General features: G+C 33.5%; 1 protein-coding gene across 10 annotated transcripts in view; it reads left to right on the forward strand.

The window, feature by feature from the left end:
- The window catches only part of LOC119637592 (probable serine/threonine-protein kinase DDB_G0282963), a 64,800-nt gene that overhangs the window by 822 nt on the left and 43,411 nt on the right, over positions 1-20,567 (forward strand). For 5 of the 10 annotated variants that reach the window (XM_038033739.1, XM_038033736.1, XM_038033743.1 and 2 more), the window contains exons 2-8: positions 2,675-2,764; positions 2,825-3,097; positions 3,154-3,928; positions 4,478-5,638; positions 5,708-5,817; positions 5,882-6,050; positions 6,112-6,202. In XM_038033739.1, the coding sequence (XP_037889667.1) occupies positions 2,846-3,097; positions 3,154-3,928; positions 4,478-5,638; positions 5,708-5,817; positions 5,882-6,050; positions 6,112-6,202 (2,558 nt within the window). In that variant the 5' untranslated portion in view covers positions 2,675-2,764; positions 2,825-2,845. Of the gene's footprint in view, positions 1-2; positions 22-208; positions 304-659; positions 783-2,674; positions 2,765-2,810; positions 3,098-3,153; positions 3,929-4,477; positions 5,639-5,707; positions 5,818-5,881; positions 6,051-6,111; positions 6,203-20,567 lie in introns of those variants that run through there. The other 5 variants (XM_038033740.1, XM_038033737.1, XM_038033738.1 and 2 more) reach the window with 5 other exon arrangements.

Genomic DNA, 20,567 nt, shown 5'->3' on the forward strand with positions numbered 1-20,567 from the left:
AATACAATGAAAGTAAAATGTGTAAGGAATTCATTTAGCAGTAGAGATCTTTTTACGGCACATATGTATTTACCGATATTCTGTGTTGAATTTATAGAGAAAAACAAGTAATTGTGAGAACGCCCTTTATATATATATATATATATTTATATATGTATATTATAAATCAAGTAACTATGAAGTTTAGATTTCGCTACTAAACATTTGCAAATATTTTTTTTTTATGATTGGGTACGTGAGTAAACCGCCATTGGGTGTGATTTTACAAACGTCCTGTCTGTAAATTAAACAATACAAGTGCAGGTACATTTTGCAGTTTTACTAATGCTCAAATATGTATCATATTTAATTTCATTTATCTAGGGAATAGTGCAGGAAATATTGCATTTGGAGCATTTTCAAACTTGTAAATGAATAGAACTTTTATCTGACTAACTGTTAGGGCATTTAAATGAAAAAATGTAGATATTGCAAACCTTTTGAAATGATAGTTAGTAGGCGGTAATCTAAAATATCCGACTCTATTTGTTCAAGCAATTAGTCAAATTGTTTAAATTAATTCAGGACTAACCCAAAGCAGTATATCTAGGTATCTAACATGCTTTCGATGGCAAAATCACACTGCGAAAAACCCCTGTTACATATAGTTTTTACTACGTTGGTAAATAGAACAGGTTGTCATTTTAATCGATATTACTCGAAAGTGCAATGATAAGTTATTAAGTTTTGTTTAATTTGCTATGCGAAGACGAGCGTTTTGGTGTTAATATTTGAAGATCTGCGTAAGTGCACAAATATATAAAGTGACTTTTCATTTTTGAAAGATTTTAAAGCCAATAAGCATCTTTCCTATTTATGTCACTCTAATTTCCCACTGTTCTTAGTATAAAATAGCGGAAAAAATTTGGAAATATAAGAAAAGAGAAAACCTCTGTAAACGGTAAAAAAACGTACGTTGAGTAACGTATTAATTTGTAGTACATTCAAAATGCGTAAAAAAAACTAAAAATGGATGTTATCCATTCTTACAACATCTAGAAATAACCGATGGAGCTCAGTTGCAAACATTTGCATATGCAAACGAGCATTTATTTTGCTGTAAAAAAAAAAACGACATCTCTTTTTTCAGAACCGTTTTGTTTTAAACCTTTGGCTGCTATTTTAATATAATTTTATTTGAAGCTATAGGTGAAGTAGAATTTTATTTGTCATAGCGACTCAAATTTTTACAATTCACACATGCTACATTTTTCGAGTCGAAGTACAACACGACTTTTTTCGGGCTAACTTCTGTCGGTTAATGTGAGAAAGGTGAAACTCTCTATACATTTGGACGAAAAGGCTGGCTTTTGAAAATCCCTTCTGTTGTACCGTTAGTGCTTTTCGGATATACTTTTTACCAGGCTTGGCAAACGTGTATATGTAACGTGTATTATGCGAAGAACCGTCGCAAAATTTATTTGATTTAAAGTTGTCACTCATTGTCTGTGCGATATACTCACCTAAGTATTTTTATATTATATACATAAAATTAACAATAATAAAGTACATGGAGTAAACCTGTACTTTATTTGTGGAGTCCTTAGGCTTCTAAATCAACTCAAATCCCCGTCGTTAGAAAATATTTCTTACTAAGAGCGTTTATGAAAATGTTATGCTGATATTTAAAAAAAAACTTGTGCACTTTCGTGTGGAACGTAGGCAGGTAATATATAATCCAATATATCTGGCATAGGGAAATATTAATTCCAAAGGGACGCTAGTCACTGATTCGATTAACTAAATATAGGTGGACGTTTTATCAATGTCTCGATTTGCTGTGTTTTCATATGTTTCTGTAATTTTATTCCGACTTAATCGTTAGTTTGATTTTAATAAAGACGACAAGAAAAAGAAGAAAGTAAAACTTATATAATTTTATATTATAGGTATTTCATTTCCATTTTTTATCACCTAGAAGGTATGACCAGAGACGCAAATTATTATAAGCGTTTTTAAACAATTTTTTTTTTTGTTGGTGTGTTGAATGGAGATGGACTATTTTTACACTATTTGGTCTTTCTTTGATCACAAAAACCTTTTTTTGACATATAAAGATTGTGAAAAATGTAAACACTTTTAAATAATACAATGACGTCGTCTAAATCCACTCTTATTATATAAATATAAGTATACACAAACTATATTTATTCATAAACACATCTAAGATACATATAAGGTCTATAATTCTAAAGACCGGCATGGTTACCGTAGTATTATGTCACTTCGCAATTTTTAAGATAAGTCCCATAGCTAAAATTATTCTTTAACCTTCTGAACTTTATTTTTGATTAAAGTAAAGACACGCCTGTTGCTACTGAGGACATATATTTTTGTTGTGAAACATATATTTTATTGTCTTCACTTTATAACATTACAACAGTCCACGTTATATTTAGTTTTTTTTTTGCGAATTTTTTAAATAGTTGTAAATGAATAAACACATTAGTTATATTTAATTACTTTATGCGAATTTTTAAAACAACTGTATATGAATAAACATTGATTTGAGTCGATTTTAAAATAATAATGAAAGTAGTATGAAATTTCTTATTCTTACTATTTTTATAATTGTGAAGCATACCGAGGAATATGCACTTCTTTACAAGGTATTTTCTTTTTTATTATACTTAAGGAATTTTCGGATGCTGGCTTTCAAAATGGAGTTGGTTAATTGATAACGAAAGCATAGTTACGAAGGCTTCGGTAAAAGTTTTAGAGCTTGGTAAGTGGTAATAAGAATTACAGGCCAATGTCTATTTTAAATACAGACTTACATATTTAGGTTAAGAAAGAAAATTTTAATATGGATAGCGCAACAAAGGTAAAAGATCATAACTGCAATACATCAGCAACGGTCTCCGCTATGGCGGGAATGTGCAGTAGTGACAGTTTCAGCATTTTTCCTCCAACGCATCACGATCTTACAAGTACAAATAGCATCGAACTGAACGCTGCCGCATCGTTAAGTGACGATTCTGGTGTTCCACTGACTACAAACAGTTCCATATCAAGTGGAGATTCTTATAAACTAGGAATATGTAAATTTGAGATTGAGGTGAGAAAATTTTTTCAAAATATCTATGTATGTAATATCACTTCACTTTTGGTTAGCTTGTAGAAAGCGATGGCGAGGTATCACAGTTTGATTCACTAGATAATTGTTCGGAGGGTGGCATGAGCGCTGAGAACTTCAACACACTCAAAAAGGGCCCTTTGGCACCTATTGATCCACCCCCGGAATTTCAAGATTCGCCGCAAACAACGCTTGCGCGATCAAAAAGTAATTGTAGAGTGGGAAACTTAAGGCGATGGACATCATCGCAGTCCTCCTTTGAACATCTTAAGGAGAATGCTAATTTCGAAGTGTCAGACATCAATACATATAAAGTTGGTAATGGCGGTAAGAATGCAGATGGTGAATGTGTCAATTATCAATTAGATGAGGAGAAACCTATGAAAGAATCGTACGCTATGAACAAACATTTGTATTCCAGTGATTCTATTCTGAACCTACATACCGATAACTTATACGATGAACCAAATCACTTGCTGAGTTCATCCCTGGGAAACAGTATTGACGGAGTAGAATCTGATTCACCACCTTTAGCAGTCCCTCCCCCACCGCCTCCAGTGTCGATTATAAAAATAAAACAAACAATGTGTCCATACTTTCAAGATCACACAAGATATTTTAAGGCGATCCCTTCGGAACAAGATTACCTTACAACAGCAGCCAACCGATTCAACGCATCGGGCCTATCAGAAATACACGACTATGATCTCTATTATGGAATAAAGCGGAATGTATATCAGCAGTTTGACAGCACATTACAACGAAAGGTCATGTACAGTCCCCATCACTGTCACAACCATGTTTATCATGCAGGTAAAGGAAAAACGATGAATCTGTATTTATACCTTTGGTTAAAATCTAATCTCATGTTAAAATTGTCGTTCAGTTTAATAAATGTAGCATAAATTTTGCAAAATGTGCATATATGTTGCATTGGTAAGGCTTTCCGAAAAGGCGTATTCGACCCTTTAATTAATTAATTGTAATTTAAACTTTCACAAAATAATTAAACTAGAGAGTTAAAATTCCTAAAAGCATTGCCTAATTGAAAATATAAAGACCATTTCACATAAGAAATAAAAGCAAGATAAGGAAACTTTCATAGTTCTGCTGAAGTTTGGGATGTCTTATAAAAAATTTGAGCCCAACAATTTAAAAGCTTATTGTGTATATTTTTGCTTTAATCATCATAATTATGCCCCATCTACATTGAAGATGTACTTCATAATTTATTAAAGAAGGCGTTTCACATAGGGTTCCAAGATAAATATTTTAAATCTATCCGCCAAACAACTAAAATTTTTGTATAATTACTCTTTTCGTCTATTTGAGTAACACTTATTTTGTTTCATTTTATTTCAGGAATGTGTGCCAATAGACCCAATTCAAGAAATTCTCTTAATAGTCGTTTATCTAGCTCTCATAATTCATTAAGTGTGTCATCTACGAACAAACCGGACGATTCGATATTTATAACGCAGGCGATGTCACACGATGCCCTGTTGACAAGAGAGATATCTGATTTTTACAATGTTCCACTCGATTCAGACATTTATGCATTTCCTGTAGATATGATTAAAACAGATAAGCCATGTACAATGCAAACCTATATAGATAAACATTCGAGGACCAACATTCACGAAACCAAAGATGACATAATTTTTCATAGTTATAATAAGCAAAGTATCAAGTGTCCCCATCAACATAAAGCAAATCGAAAAAATAAACACAAACGTAAGAAACGCAGTAATTCTAATTGCTTAGAAAGCAATGAATTGGGAAATGATGGTGTTATGAACAATGGGTCTATTAATCAAATATCGAAGTACACGACATCGCTATTGTCTCCATTTAGGGAGCACGACGGTAGTACTGGAAACTTGAAAGGTAGAGAACCGCTTCACATGACTCTAACTGAAGTCAAACAATTCTACCACACACTCTATTCGGATACAAAGCCTAATGGCGGAGGTATTGGCGACCGAAATGCACAAATTTCAAACGCTAGCCAAACAAAGTCTTCAAACGAAACTATATGGAGCGGCTCGACGATGCGCTCGCGTAGCAGTAATCCTGTTGGTTTCGGGACAATTATCGACAAAACCGTTGGCTCAATGGGCACTCATGTGAGAAACCATATTAAGCATATAGACATATCAGAAAACGATAAGACCAACAATAACATCATTTCCGTTAACAATCACAACAATTTGCAAATTAGTCAGTCTCCACATATGACAGTAATAGAAAGCAAAGAGCCAGCAAATGTTATTAATACTTGCATCACTAAACAAAGTAGCATGCCGCCCAGTGAAAAAAGATCTCAGTTCTCCTTAAACTTAAAGCAAAAATTTTGCAGTATTTTTCGTTTTCGCAAAAGTCAAAATAGGTATCGGTCAACCAACAACGAGTCAGACGACAATAATATCAGCCATGAGAATGTTTCTAATATAATAAAGGTAAAGTCAGAAGACAAACGTAAAAAGTTCCAATCTAGAGCTTTACCACCCTTACCCAAAAAACGTGAGTATGTTATATTTGAATGAACAGCGTTTAAAAAGGCATTTGATTTGTTACTGTTGCTCTCTACAGCTAATGAACAAAACATTGAAACACGAGATGAAACTCTGAAGGATAAAGGAGAGAAAAATAACGATTCTCCTAATTTCCAATTTACCTCGAGCATAGAAAAAGTTAAAGATGTGCGCATTTCAAAATATATCTTCTCTTTCACTACTAACAATGTTCGCTGTTTTATCGTTTCAGTATGGTTGGTACTGGGGGCCCTTATCTAGTGAAGCGGCCGAGAAAGTCCTGTCTAACGAACCTGATGGTAGTTTTATAGTACGAGATAGTTCTGACGACCACTATATATTTTCTCTAAGCTTTAAACTAAATAATTGCGTTCGTCATGTACGGATAGAACAGGATCAAGGTTAATACCATCAATTCTTTTTGACAAATGAGGTTTTTAAAATTGTCTGTTTATTGCTCAGGTACATTTTCCTTTGGGTCGTATGCTAAGTTTAAATCTCAAACAATTACTGAATTCATTGAAAAGGCTGTGGAGCATTCACGTAGTGGAAGGTAAATTTATAAATTATTGCAATGTGTTAATTTATTTATTGGGAAATTTAGTTATGACAACGATTTAGCTGACTAAAAACTTCCAGTTAAAAAGAACAAGTTAGACAAATATTGGTCGTGACCGAATTTTTTATATCAATTACCGGTATCCTAAAAAAAACAAAAGAAAAAAACGAAAAACAACTATATTTTCATATTCTATAATATTGAATTGGCGCGGTTCATTTTATCTATTTTTTATTGTAGCTTATAAGTAGCGAGCAAAAACCACGGAAAACAGAGGTTTTCAGTTAAGGTCGCATAGGCGAGTGGGCGTTCTAGGCGTGTTTCTTGAAAAGCTTAGGTTACTTCCAAACTTTTTCGCAAATTCCTAGCCGATATCTTCATTTTCGTTGACGGGAGATAGTTTCTCACAGATATTACACAGTTAGGCAGACGGACACTTGGACAGACAGACATACTTAGTTGCATTCCAAATTTGGAATTGACTAAGAATTTATATGTTTTATCGGGTTTATGAAGCTTGCTGTTGTACGATATAAAGATATTAAAGTTAAAATTAAATTTCGATACTCTATAATATTTGGAGAGCTATACTTCTTGCTTAATAACGTCGTTTAAACGCTTTGACATATTTTTTATAATTCTTCTTGTGTATGAAACAGGAATCGTACTTCACTTCCCTAATAGTTTGTTTTTCAGGTCTTAGAAGGAAGGGATTAAGTGTTTTCGCAAATGGCGGTCCAATTCATCCCACATATATTTGATGGCAATCATGCCTGGTGATTGAAGCAGAGGGTGAATCACTTCGGGAAAGGTATTCAAAAGCCATTCTTAAATTAAGTGGGACTTAGGCTTGAGATCGTTGTCTTGGTGGAATTTGAATGTTTCCAAAATATCAAGTTTGTTTGCAGTATCTTCCAAATTTTCCTCCAATATCTTTAAATAGCTCTTGTTGTTTAACTTCCGATTACATTCTTGCACCAACAACTTACAGCGCGCATTACAATGGTCATGGTATAGTTTGGATATGGATTGGACCAAAGGAAGTCGGAAACTGGGTGTTTATGGATGGCATTCTAAACAAGGAAGGTTATTTGAGGATATTGAAGGAAACTCTAAAAGAAAGTGTGGGGAAACTTGATATTTCGGAAAACCTCAAATTCTACCAAGACAACGGCTTCAAGCCTAAGCCCTGCTTAATTCAAGAATGGCTCTTATACACCTATCTCAAAGTGCTTCATCCTCCTCGCCAATCAACAAGCATGAATCCCTTATGTGTGATGAATTAGATCACCATCTGCGAAGATGCTCAACCTATACCGTCCAAGACCTGAAAAACAGACTATAAGAGAAATGGAGTAAGATTCATGTTTGCTACACAAGAAAAAATATACAAAATATGTCAGAATGTTTAGATGACTTTATTAAGCAAAAAGCATACCCACCAATATTTTTTTACCACCAAATATTAATTTTTAATAATATGCTAATTTTTCCTTCGTATCCTTCCAATTTTAATGATGCTTTTTAGCGTTCTTGAAGTTATTTAATTTTATTGTCTATTGGAATATTTTGTTTGATTTTTTTTATATTTTAATATGGGTTTAACAAGTGTTTTTATCGAGCGAAAAAACCCAAGTTTAATGCGAGCCACTGTATACTATATAAATTTCCACTTTTATTCTAAAAATAGATAAAATCAACCGTGTCCACCAAATGTTGAGGAATGTGAAAATTTAGTTCTTTTCTATTTTTTAGCATCACGGTAATAGGTGTAAAAGATTTAATCACGACGGAATATAATTTATTTATTTGTTTTTTTTTTTTTTTGATAATGTTTGATTCAATGATAACAAGCAAGTGTTATAAATATTTAGTAAAAGTAACAGAAATTATTACATATTAACAGGAATAGTCTATACCTACGTTGTTATGTAAAATTTTTCTTTGTTTACGTGTTCTTAATATTCTTTAAAGTAAGTTCGTACCGCTGCATTATGAATTTACAATAACGCAGGCTTTATTTTAAAGATCGGTTGCAGAGATATATTGTTGTTCATCCTTTTACATGTTGCAAGCCATCTTTTACCAATTAATTTATATTAATCTTTCCGTTTATCCTCCGCTTAATTTGTTTAAGGCGTCTTTATTTTACGACACCAACGATGAAAGCATCGAATTTATTGATTGGATTTCATTGCTCTCTCGATAATTTGGAAAATTTTGCTTTCAACGGAATTAGGTATTTTTCACGTAGCTATTTTATAAAATATACGATTTGCGCAACGTACGTATTAGACACAGGATATTTTTTTTTATTATTGGAACAAATATTTTGATCGATTTTTTACCAAAATTTTGATGAAACTGTTACACTATTATTGTATAACTTTAAGTTTTTCGGAGCGAATGCTGAACTTGCTGATTTTTACATGCTTCTTTTGAAGTCAGGTTTGCACTGTGAACAAACGAACGGGGAAGAGTGTCAAGAAGACAGTCAAGCTGTCTCAATTTTTCTCGACCTCTTCAAAATGTTCGTAATCTGACATCATTAAGATGAAAAATAACGACTTTCTTATTCATTCAGTTCGTTGCTTCACCTTAATTTGGCGATTTGATCGCATTAGGTGATCTTAGAGGATGGAGGCAATCGTTTGACTATCCTCTCGAACATAAAGCATTGCAATGACGAAATTCATTCCATTATATTTTTTCCTGTTAATTCGTGTGACCACAAAATAACGAGCTTCTTTGTCTAATCAGTCTTATGCAAATGAGAGGAAAACGTTCTTTGGGCAACATTAAGTTCCGTAACATTGTCATAAACTGCATTGCGGTCGAGTTAATGAACGACTGAGTAAATAGAGTGTTGCCCGCTTTTAATATTGAAATCTCTAGAACAACAAGTCATTTGCGAGCTTTTGATTAAATATCTTCACCATGAACGCAACGAATCTTGTCAAAAGTTTGCGAATCATTATCGCCTTGGAGGAATTGATATTATGAAAGAGTGCTCGGTACAACATTTAGCCTCATTTTCTAAACCCAATTACTTTCGACTGAATATCACAATTTCAACAAGTAAAAACATTGTAGTCGGGCGACGCCGGCTATTACATATTCTACACTATTTCGCATAATACAGTTCGCTTATTTTGGTAATAATACACCAAAAAGTACACATTGTCTTCTTGCAAAGCTGTAATCTTCTTGAAATCCTGCATAGCACACAAGTTTTGATTTTCTCTCCATATAATAGCTTGCATTTCGTGATAGCACCTACATATGTTGGGGCTCAAAAACGACATCTATATGATCCAAATTCTATACAGTTAATTTTTTGCTGAAACGCTATCATTAATTAATTTTCATCATAAAATATTGAAAATTAAGTCTTTCTCCGAAGGGCTTACTCATGAGATATCTTGTACGGAATGGGGCCAAGAGTAGACTCATGCACTTTAACGCACAGGAACGTGAAAGTTATTCCCCTGTAAAGTTTTGGAACCCAAATGGTGTCTGATGGAGCAAGGCGATAAGTGGAAGGCGCTTTTTTATACGTCTTCTGCTTTACTTTTATATGTTTTTTACTACATGTTTGCATAAACACACATATTTTAAAATTTTTTGCAACATGTGCGTTATGTCTAAAAATTATTTTTTTATTATTATTGGCCGGTTCTACAAATAAAACTAAACTTCTCTGATTGTAGAATAAAGTTGTAATGAAAATTATCTGGGATGTTGAAGTGCTGAATCCTTAATTTATTGTTGACACAACAAATTTGCTTTTTCAGCTAAATTTGTATGGAGTTTATGGTGAACAAGAATATAAATCTTCATCGAATAATGTGACACACTAAACATGATCAATAATCATATTATGTAGAAAAATTCCCGACACTTAATCGCTGTGGATTTAAAAGAGTAAATTTTTTAAGACAGACATTTAGATACCATATAAATTGACTAGAACAGATTGACCAAAATATTTTCTTTAAAATGTCATAGGAATTTAGTTTTCCTTGCTTCTATTTTGCTTGTTAATCTACACCATCTCTTGTAGATTTAATGTATTTCAAAAAAGAAAATGTATCGATATTTGCTTGTTTGTTAATTGTACATTTGTTTTGCAATAGAAATTTTTTATATCCTGCATCACTTGTGGTACTTTTTTTGAGCACTCCCTATATTGTAATAATGTTTAATATTGGCAGCGTTCTAATATTTATGTTTAATATTTGTTTACGGGAAGATTCCCTATGAATCCTTCCCAAACTGTTAATGAATGTAGTTTAGCAGTTTAGCCCTATGCTGCTCGGCTGCAGTACGCCAAGTCTATCCGTCTTTTATAATGCCAAAGTGTCTCGGCATAAGACGGTCACTAATCTTAATGGTTCAGGCGGATTGAACGCCTTATGTTCTTAGCGAGTAAAACGCTTGGTTGAGTTGCTTTATGAGAACTGGTTTTCTTTATTTTCTTAGGCACTATTTATACTAAATTTTTACACTAAATAGGATTGTAATTGCTTACTAAATTATCCTTATCACATTATTCTTATATAAACAGAATTATCACTGTTTACATGCGAAGTGAAATGTGACATTTTATTTTATCAAAAGGGTTATGCTGAAGTGGCACAATTTTGTCACACTTCGAGTGGATGCATACGATAGTATGCGATCACACTACACCCTTACCGTTTTAAAGAGAAAATTGTTAATGTGTTGATAGACGTTAACAATTTTCTGTTACGAAAGAGGATTTTAGACGGTAATTTTTTTTTTTTTTTTTTTTGATTCATTGTTTAGCTTTGTATGCCTAGTTTTTAATTGTATTTGGTTTGTAGTTCTAAATTTTTATAATTTTGTATTTTTAGGCTTAACTAGGTTTGGTTTATAATTGTTTATTTCTTAAATTTAGTTTACATTTATTGTATTGTATCTCTTAATTAAATTTTTATGTACAGTTTTTGGTTTATCTTTAATTTGTATTGTGACATTGGGTTCTTCTATATCTATTACTTCGTATGGTCCTTTATAGGGTTTATCTAATCTTTTCCTGTTGTGTTTCTTTAATAGGATTTGATCTCCTATGTTTATATCGATTGGATTAGTGTAATTTTCTTTTGATAGTTGTGTTCTTGCTGCTTTTGCTTTTTCTAAAAATCTTTTAGCCTTTTCTAAAGAATATTTTAATTTTGTTGTTAGCTCATTTATGTAGTTTTCTGGGTTGTATGTAGGATTTGAACTTAATATTGTTTCGTTTGGCATGTATGGCAATTTTCCGTATATCAATTCAAAAGGTGTATATTGTGTTTCTACGTGAGGGGTAGTGTTATATGCGAAAGTGTAGTATGGTATCCATTTATCCCAATCATTGTTTGTTGCAAAGGTTAAAAGGTATTCGTTAAGAACTCTGTGATTTCTTTCAATTGTACCTAAGGTTTCGTGGTGGTAGGGGGTTGAGAACTTTTGCTCGATATCTAGTAATAGACAAATTTCTTTTATTAGTTCATTGTTGAATTCTGTTCCTCTGTCAGATTTTAATGTTTTAAATTGGCCATATTTGAGTATTATCTCTTCCCTTAAAATTTTGGCAATTGATTTTGCGCTTTTATCTACAATAGGATGTGCGATTATATATTTTGTTAGTTCGCATTGTATTGTTAATATGCATCGGAAATTATTGGAAGGTTTTATTGGTCCTACTGTATCTATACTTAGTGTTTCAAAAGATGTGGACGGTGTACCTGTTATTGTAAGAGGTTCTTTTGTATGTTTTGTTTGTTTGCTTGTTTGGCATTGTTTTATATAATTTTTTATCATCTTGAACATATTGCGCCAAATGTATTTTTGGCTTAATTTTTGGAATGTTTTCCTTACTTCGAAATGTCCTGAGTGTGGGCAAGTGTGGTATTCTACTATTAATTTGCAATTTTCTTCATCATCATATATTCTTTCTCTTTCTTTGTATAATAATATATTTATGCGGATTCTTTTAATATTGTTGAATTTTTCTTTTAATATCTCTTTGGATATGTATTTAAATATATCATCATGTAGACTTAATGCATAGTCTAAGAAATTTAACTTGTTTAGTTTTGATGTCAATTTTTCCAAGAGCGCATCGAAATGGTCTGGATATTCATTGCATCTCACACGTGTGTAGTTTAATTCGTTAACATTTTCAATTATCATATTTTTTATACCGCTTTCGAATTTGAATTCTAATTTTCTTGTGTTCTTAATATCATTTATTGATGTGCATTCCCACATATTTTGTTGTTCATTGTGTATGTTTTCTTTTGCCGATTTGCTTCTGGTTATTACCAGTGTCTTTTTTATCCGTTCTTGGTCTTCTTCTCTGGATATTGGAATCATCTCTTTTAATATATCAGAATTTATATTTATCCTTGATAAGGCGTCAGCGTTAGTGTTGCTTGAACCTTTTTTATAAATTATGTTGAAATCGTAGTCCGATAATTCTATTCTTATTCTGGTTAATTTTGAGGTAGGGTTTTTGTGGGAGAATAGTGCTACTAATGGTCTGTGATCAATTATCACTGAATTTTTTGCCGAATAAGTAGGGTCTGAAATGTGTTATTCCAAAGTGGATTGCGAGTAGTTTTTTTTCTATGATCGGTTTGTTTTTTTCGTGTTTGTTTAGAGATTTGCTTGCGTATGCGATGGGTAAGTCTTGACCTATTTCTCCTTGTGATAGTACTGCTCCTAAGGCGTAGTTTGATGCATCAGTTGTTAAAATGAAGGGTTTATCGAAATTTGGATATTGTAATATGGATGGGGATATTAGTTTGTTTTTGAGTTCTAGGAATGCCTGATTATATTGGTTTGTCCAGTCGAAGTCTTTTCCTTTTTTCAGGAGATCGTTTAGTGGTTGTGCTATTTTGGCAAAGTCTTTTATAAATTTCCTGTAATAGTTGCAAAATGGTACAAATCTTCTTACTTCGTCAGTGTTTTTGGGTTGGAGGTAGCTTTTTATTGTTTCGTGCTTAGCGGGATCTGGTTTTATGCCTTCAGGTGTTATTAGGTGTCCTAGATAGGTTACTTCTGGTTGTAGGAAGTTGCATTTGGATGGATTTAGTTTTAAGTTATATTTGTTAAGTCGTTCTAGTACTTTCGTTAAATTTCTGTTGTGATGTTCGAAACTACATCCGTGTATTATTATGTCGTCTACGTATAAAAAGGCTTCGGTGTCTAGTCCTGACAAAGCTATGGTTAACATTGTTTGAAAACTGTTGGACGAAATTTTTAGTCCAAATGGAAGTCTCGTGTACTGATAGTGTCCGTTTCGTGTTGAAAAGGCGGTTAAAGGTCGCGAGTTTTTGTTAAGTTTTATTTGATGGAATGAGTTTGTCATGTCCAAAGTGGAGAAATATTTTGCTCGTCCTAGTCTATCTAAGATGTCTTCTAATCTTGTAAGGGGGAATTTGTCGTTTACTATTTTTTCGTTTAGTTTTCTGTAGTCAACTACTAGTCGTCATTTCTTTATGTCTGTCTGATTTTTTTTGGGTACTAGTAAAAATGGTGAGCTATAGGGGCTAATTAAGGGTTCTATAATGTTTTGTTGTAGTAATTCTTTTACCTGAGTGTGTATGGTGTCAGTTTGTGTGTGGGGTAATTTATAGTTTTTTATGTAAACTGGTGTATTGTCGTTTGTTTGTATGTTTTGTGTATAAAAATTATTTGCTGTGAGCGGTTCGTTTTCTAGGTGGAATACTGTTTGAAATTTTTTAAAAATTTTTATGAGTTCTTGTTTTTGAGAGTTGTTGACCGTGTCTAATTTTATAGATTGTAATATTTTTTGCAGTCGTTCTTCATCATATTGGGTGTGTATATTGGTGTTTTGTATAATTTGGTAGGTATGGAGTGATTCGGTGTTGATATGTAGATGTTGTATTGTGACTTCTTTATCTCTAGTGTATTTAATATTTTAATGTGTTTTTGTCCGTTTTTTGGTATTATTGAATTGGCTAAAAATATTCCTTTTTCTACTTCTCTATTTAGTACTAAAGCGTCGATGTCTAATTTGATATTTATGGCGACTATGATTTCGCGTCTCGGAAGAAATATGCTGTTTTTATTAAGTATTTCATCGTATATGGGGAGTTGAATTTGGTCGTCGTGTGTATTAACTGTAAGAGAGAAATTTTCGTAATTTATATTGCAAGCATGCTTGTGTAGGAAATCTCTTCCTATGATTCCATCGGTTTTTATCGGGAAGTTCTGGTCTACTAGTTGTATTTTATGTTGAATGATTCCGTTTCCTAGATATATGTACAAATGTGTGGTTCCCATTGTTTCTATACGTTCGTTGGTTATTCCTGTTAGATTAATACATTCTGCGTTGTTTAGTGGGTAGTCTTCCAAAAGGTGTGCTTTGCAGTGGCTGATGTCTGCTCCTGTGTCTAATAGAAATGATAGTTCTGTTTTTGTTGAATTTTTAATATCTAGTAATATATAGTTTGATAGTTTTGAGAGGGAAAAGATATGGGAGTTGGTTTGTTTTGTGTATTCGGTGGATGCCTGGTTTAAGTGTTTTGTCTCGAATTCCGGGGCATCATTAAGGAATTCGGGTGAAATCCGTTTCCCTGGTCTTCAATTGCGTGTAAGCGGTGATTTTGGTTGTTGTTTCTTTGATTCCTGTTATTATTTTGATTTCGATAGTTGAAATTCCTGTTATTTCTGTTAAAATTGTTGTTATTGTTGTTGGTACTGGAATTATTATAATTATTGCTATTAAAATTGTTGTTATTATTATAATTCCTGTTTTGGTTATTATATTCTTGATTGTTTCTTTTTGGATTATTATTATGGTATTGCTTTGTGTTGTTGTTAGTGTATGAGTTTCTGTTGTTGTTGTAGCGATTGTGTAAATTTTTCTTTTGGTAAATTATTCTCATTACAAATTTAATATTTGTTTAAGGGAAGATTCCCTATGAATCCTTCCCAAACTGTTAATGAATGTAGTTTAGCAGTTTAGCCCTATGCTGCTCGGCTGCAGTACGCCAAGTCTATCCGTCTTTTATAATGCCAAAGTGTCTCGGCATAAGACGGTCACTAATCTTAATGGTTCAGGCGGATTGAACGCCTTGTGTTCTTAGCGAGTAAAACGCTTGGTTGAGTTGCTTTATGAAAACTGGTTTTCTTTATTTTCTTAGGCACTATTTATACTAAATTTTTACACTAAATTATTATCTTATTCTAAATAAGATTGTAATTGCTTACTAAATTATCCTTATCACACACTAGATTATTCTTATATAAACAGAATTATCACTGTTTACATGCGAAGTGAAGTGTGACATTTTATTTTATCAAAAGGGTTATGCTGAAGTGGCACAATTTTATCACACTTCAAGTGGATGCATACGACAGTATGCGATCACACTACAATATAAAACCTTATTTTGAAAGGTTGTTATATGGGTAACTATATGAAATGAACTGGGATGGGGTATTTAATGATGGGCCACGTTCCACTTTGCTATTTTCACTTGTTCTCTAGTCATTTGTTTTCTAGTTATTTGTTTTCTAAAAATATCAAGGATCTCCTTTGAGTTTCTGAGGTTTTGAATTTAGCTTAAAAGAATGGAAATATATTTTTTAATGCAATATTAGTAGTGAGAAAAATCTGGGTTTTATGGCGGATTTCATATTCCTATTCATAGCATTACAATTTGTTTTTATTCCACTGCAAAAGTAGCAAAATTAATAAATTTTTAATTAATCGCTTTTCATGTATTCATTTCTTTAACATTTACGGTACTAAAGAACAGCTTTTGATGTGTTCGACCGTAGGAAACCGTGACAATTTTTTACGGGTTAAAGTAAGATAACAAACTTTGTTAATCTCATGTGCACTAACGTCTTCCTTCCTACAGAAAAAATCAATTATGACCATGTATACCGACACATACACGTAGCTATATATATAAAGGTCGATATTTTGATTTAAATATATAGATATCGCTACATATAAGAATACGCATATGTAGACAAAAACAAGCAAGAAAATTAAATTACGTCGAGACCGAATTTTTTATGCCATTCGCAGTTATCTTAAAGAAAGACAAAAGAAGTAGAACAAAATTTTCATGCTCTATAATATGGAGAGGGCGCAGCTGGTTTCTTCTATTTTGAAAACAAAACTTTTTGTCGTATAGGCATGTGGGCGTTATAAGTGTGGTCATTTTTTTCCATTTTTGCACAAAAATGCCACAGCGTCGCTCATAGAACATGCGATCAAATTTTTGTAAATTTTCTAGCTGTAGTTTATGAGTAATGAGCAACAAACAAATTTTTCATTCCTTTTAAAAAGAATTGTTCTCAGTTTAAGGGGTTCTGTGGTCGTATCCTTGGTCGATTTGGCCCATTTTCAATATCAACTTGCGTGCAAGAATTTTTAATGCATCTGCCAAATTTGAAGTCGACAGCTTCATTTTTGCGGTCAGGAGAATGTTGACAGCAGACATTATATAGACGGACAGATGGACATGCTTAAATCGATCTAGAATTTGATGTTGATCAAAAATATATATACTTTGTGGGGTCTCTGATGCGGTGCAAACGTTTTGACAAAGCGAATATACTCCTCTTTCCCGGTGATGGGTATAATAATGGTATAGATATAGATATATATGTAAATATAAATTTATATATTGCTGCTAATGAGAACAAAAAAATAGTTTGGTGGTTTATCAAAACTCTGGTTTGGCTTTAGCAACAAGGTATTGAATCTTCCGTGATTAATTAACTAGATATCAGATATACTTTTAACACAGCTGATTGGGAAACTAATTTATTTGTTTATTTATTTATTTATTTACTCCACTTATACAAGAAACTCAACTAAAAAGTTAACAGTCGAGTTCAATTGACTTTTAAAGCAAATCTTAAATTAACCAATACTAAAACTTTGTATAAGTACAATAAAATAAGTAAGGAAAAAAAAAGAAAAAGAAAAAAAGAATGTACACAACTAGCACAGAGCCACACCCACAACTGGTACAACACCAAATTGCAAATGAACCCGTAAGGCATCGCAAACATGCATAGGCTTGGCAACGGATAATAGTTAACAACAATTCATTTTCGACTCATCACGACATTTTAAAGTTAAGAGCTAGTTTGAGTACGACATAGGTAAATCACGCGCATTAAGCAATGTTGCTTTAATGGACTTTAAAGAGTTCGATAATGAGAGTAAGAGATAGACATCATTTAGGTTTCTGCAAACAACTCTGAGCGGGTTAACCAGTTGATAATTGTGTTTACGTTGATTAAGCTTAATCAAGATAAAGTGCCTAGAAAAGCAGTTAGAGGCATTAATGCTCATCTCACCAAGTAATGCGGGCGAGTCAATAGTACCATTTATTAATTTGATTAAGAAGGAACCCCCAAGAACAAATACACGTTTCTCAAGTGACGGTAAAGATAATAGAAGCAAGCTATTTTCATAGGGAGGAAGGGCTAACAACAGCAAGAATTGCTCTTGAACAGATTCAATTGAATCTACATAGCACCTATATGGAGGAGACCACACAACGGAGGCATACTCGAGTGTAGGTGTAACCAAACACATGTACAACCTTTTCGTAATGTACGGATCATCGAGCTGTTTGGGCCACCTCTTTATAAAACCAAGCGCGGACCTAGCTTTGCTTATCGAGAGCTCAAAATGCAAATTGAAAGGTAACCTATGGTCAAATAGAACGCCTAAATCTGTGAACGAATCGACGTCCTCCAACTTGTGCGAATCAATGAAATACTGAGTAATGAATGACTTTCTTCTTGAGAAAGAAAACTTCTTACATACATGGAGATTTTTTTTTGGAATTAACGAACTTAAATAGTATTTAGGATTAGCAAAATGACAGGTTTTAACAAACTGAAGGTATCTGCAATAATATTGGTGGTTGAGGTAATTAAATCTATGCCTTGCCACTGAGTAAGCGAAATGGTCGCAAGAAGAACCGCTTTTCGAAAATTTCTTCAAAAGCTTGTTTTTCCTATTTTTGTAATATTTAGTTGTCGGAACGGATGCAGAAATAGCTTAATTTTATATATTGTAGAACGATGACAATCAACTTTCAATACTTTCAGTTGCGTAAACTAAGAGACAGACAACGGTTAACACAAATCTCAGAAAAATTGGCAAAGCAAAGATCAAGCAGTCTACTATTACAATTAGGGGTACCGTTGTATTGAACTAAATTATGGTCAAATAATTCATTAAAGAACACAAACGCTCTACCAGATGTTGAAGTAGGAATCAAACAGCCAGAACTATCTGTAACACCAAGTGGCTTGAAGCAAATTGAAGTCACCCAACGCAATGACTATATCGATAAACTTAGATTACTTGGCCATTTCGCTAATGAGGGCGGCCTCTTTCTTATAGATGGAAATATCTGAATTTGGGGGAATATACATGTCACATATACATGTTTATTAGGAAATTCCCCTCCAATGGCGATAAATTCAACGTCGGCAGTAGTGGAAAATTCAATTGAATAGGGGGGCTACGGTCGATATGGCAATTAACACACCACCACCATTGCGGTACAATCGATCATTTCTGAAAACCTGAAATGAAAAATGGAAAAGTTCCCACGAATGTAGATCAGGCTTGAACCAAGTTTCAGGGAAGGCCAAACAGGAAAACTCTGGGCTCACTGAATTTGGGAAAGTAGAACGAATTTTTGAATTTAGGCCCCTAACATTTTGATAAATGAGAGATAATAAAATGAAGAAATATTTAGTTTTTTGAAGGGGAAAGGGCTACTGCATTAGTATTACGAGGTCGATCACGAGAGATAAATTCCTTAATTAAGGATCCAACCGTCCACAATGGTTTATTTAACAACATATCCGTGTTTTCAGTCGGAACTAGAATTTTAAAAGACGAGATTGCTCTAGGTTGAGAAGGAGCCAATTTGAAAATGCTAACACTCTTTAAATTGACTGATGGGACTTTCGCCGACAGATAACTTTTTATGTTATCTACAGATGTATCAGGTGCCAGTCTCATAAATATTGCCTTTCTGGGAGAAACTGCCTTCAAACAAATGTCATCTGTACTAGGAGCAGTAGGGTTCACGGACGGGGAGTTTTGAGTTGGTCAGAATATAGAAGGGGTAACCGCACTTGCACGAGCAGTTTGTGCAACGTGCCCAGTTTGGCGACCAGCTCGGCTGTTCACACTCAAACAGCGAGGGGGAGAGGACGATTTACTATTCTTACTATTATTTTTAGGCGCTGACGCCTGAGACGATTGTGTGACGCTAGTGGGTAGACATACCCTTGCCCGTTCAGCATAAGGCAAGCCAGAAAGACTTCCGGTTATTTGTAACTTTTTTGTTACCGACCGATTCAATAATAGCAGAAACGCTAACGTTCTTTGACTTTGAGGAATCGCAAACTTGCACCTACGAATCGGACCTAGGAGAACTCAGACGTGACGAACGATACGCTACACTACGAGTTGTAACTTTGCTAAAGAAGATGAGTGCGCAATATAACGACACTCATCAGACCTAGTCTTAATTATTTCCAATTATGCAGAGTTTGTAGAAATCTATGTCCCGCTTTTTACAGTCAAGACATGACCATCGTAAGCCCTTTGAGGGGTCAAGGACTACATCAGCATTACGGCCGATAATACCAGCGCACTTTGCATAGCCAAAACAATTACACAGCCAACACGAGATGAATCGTTCAGATTCGGGGCCTGTTTTTACACGACGTGGTGTAAATAAACAATCCGTGTCCAGTGAAAACAAAAAGAGCTTATGAAGAAAAAAAAAAGAACAAAAAACTAAAAGATTCCACCGCACAATTTTTCAGCAAATTAAAGCAAACTTCTCACTTTCGTTGACCTTGTAAATATAGAGCAAAGGCAAGCAAACTGTAAACAAAGATTAATAGAAAAAATAGAGACTTTTACCAAGAGCTATTGAAAAGCTAAGAAATACACTAAGAATTGGAAATATTTCTTGCACAGAATTAAAACGCGACTATAACACGCAGACAGAGTTGCCAAGCTGTCGTAGTTGATGTTTATTTATGCTAAGGATTACTGAGAACCAAAATGGCAAATTTTAGGATTAATGAATTTCTTTATTTCTTTTGGCATGCAGCAATATATCACAACTTGTATTAGTAGTACTACTAAAATAATACTACTACTAAAATAATAATGTCAAAGTTGGACTTGATTACCGGTTTTCTTGTCAAAAAAAGTATTCCAAAACTGTTTCATCTTCTTCTCAATATTCTTAATATTTTCAACTGTATGTAACAACATGGCGCGCTAAAATTGATAGTAGTAAAGAGACAT

This window comes from Glossina fuscipes, unplaced genomic scaffold, assembly GCF_014805625.2.
Source record: "Glossina fuscipes isolate IAEA_lab_2018 unplaced genomic scaffold, Yale_Gfus_2 60, whole genome shotgun sequence".
Classification (NCBI taxonomy): Eukaryota; Metazoa; Arthropoda; class Insecta; order Diptera; family Glossinidae; genus Glossina; species Glossina fuscipes.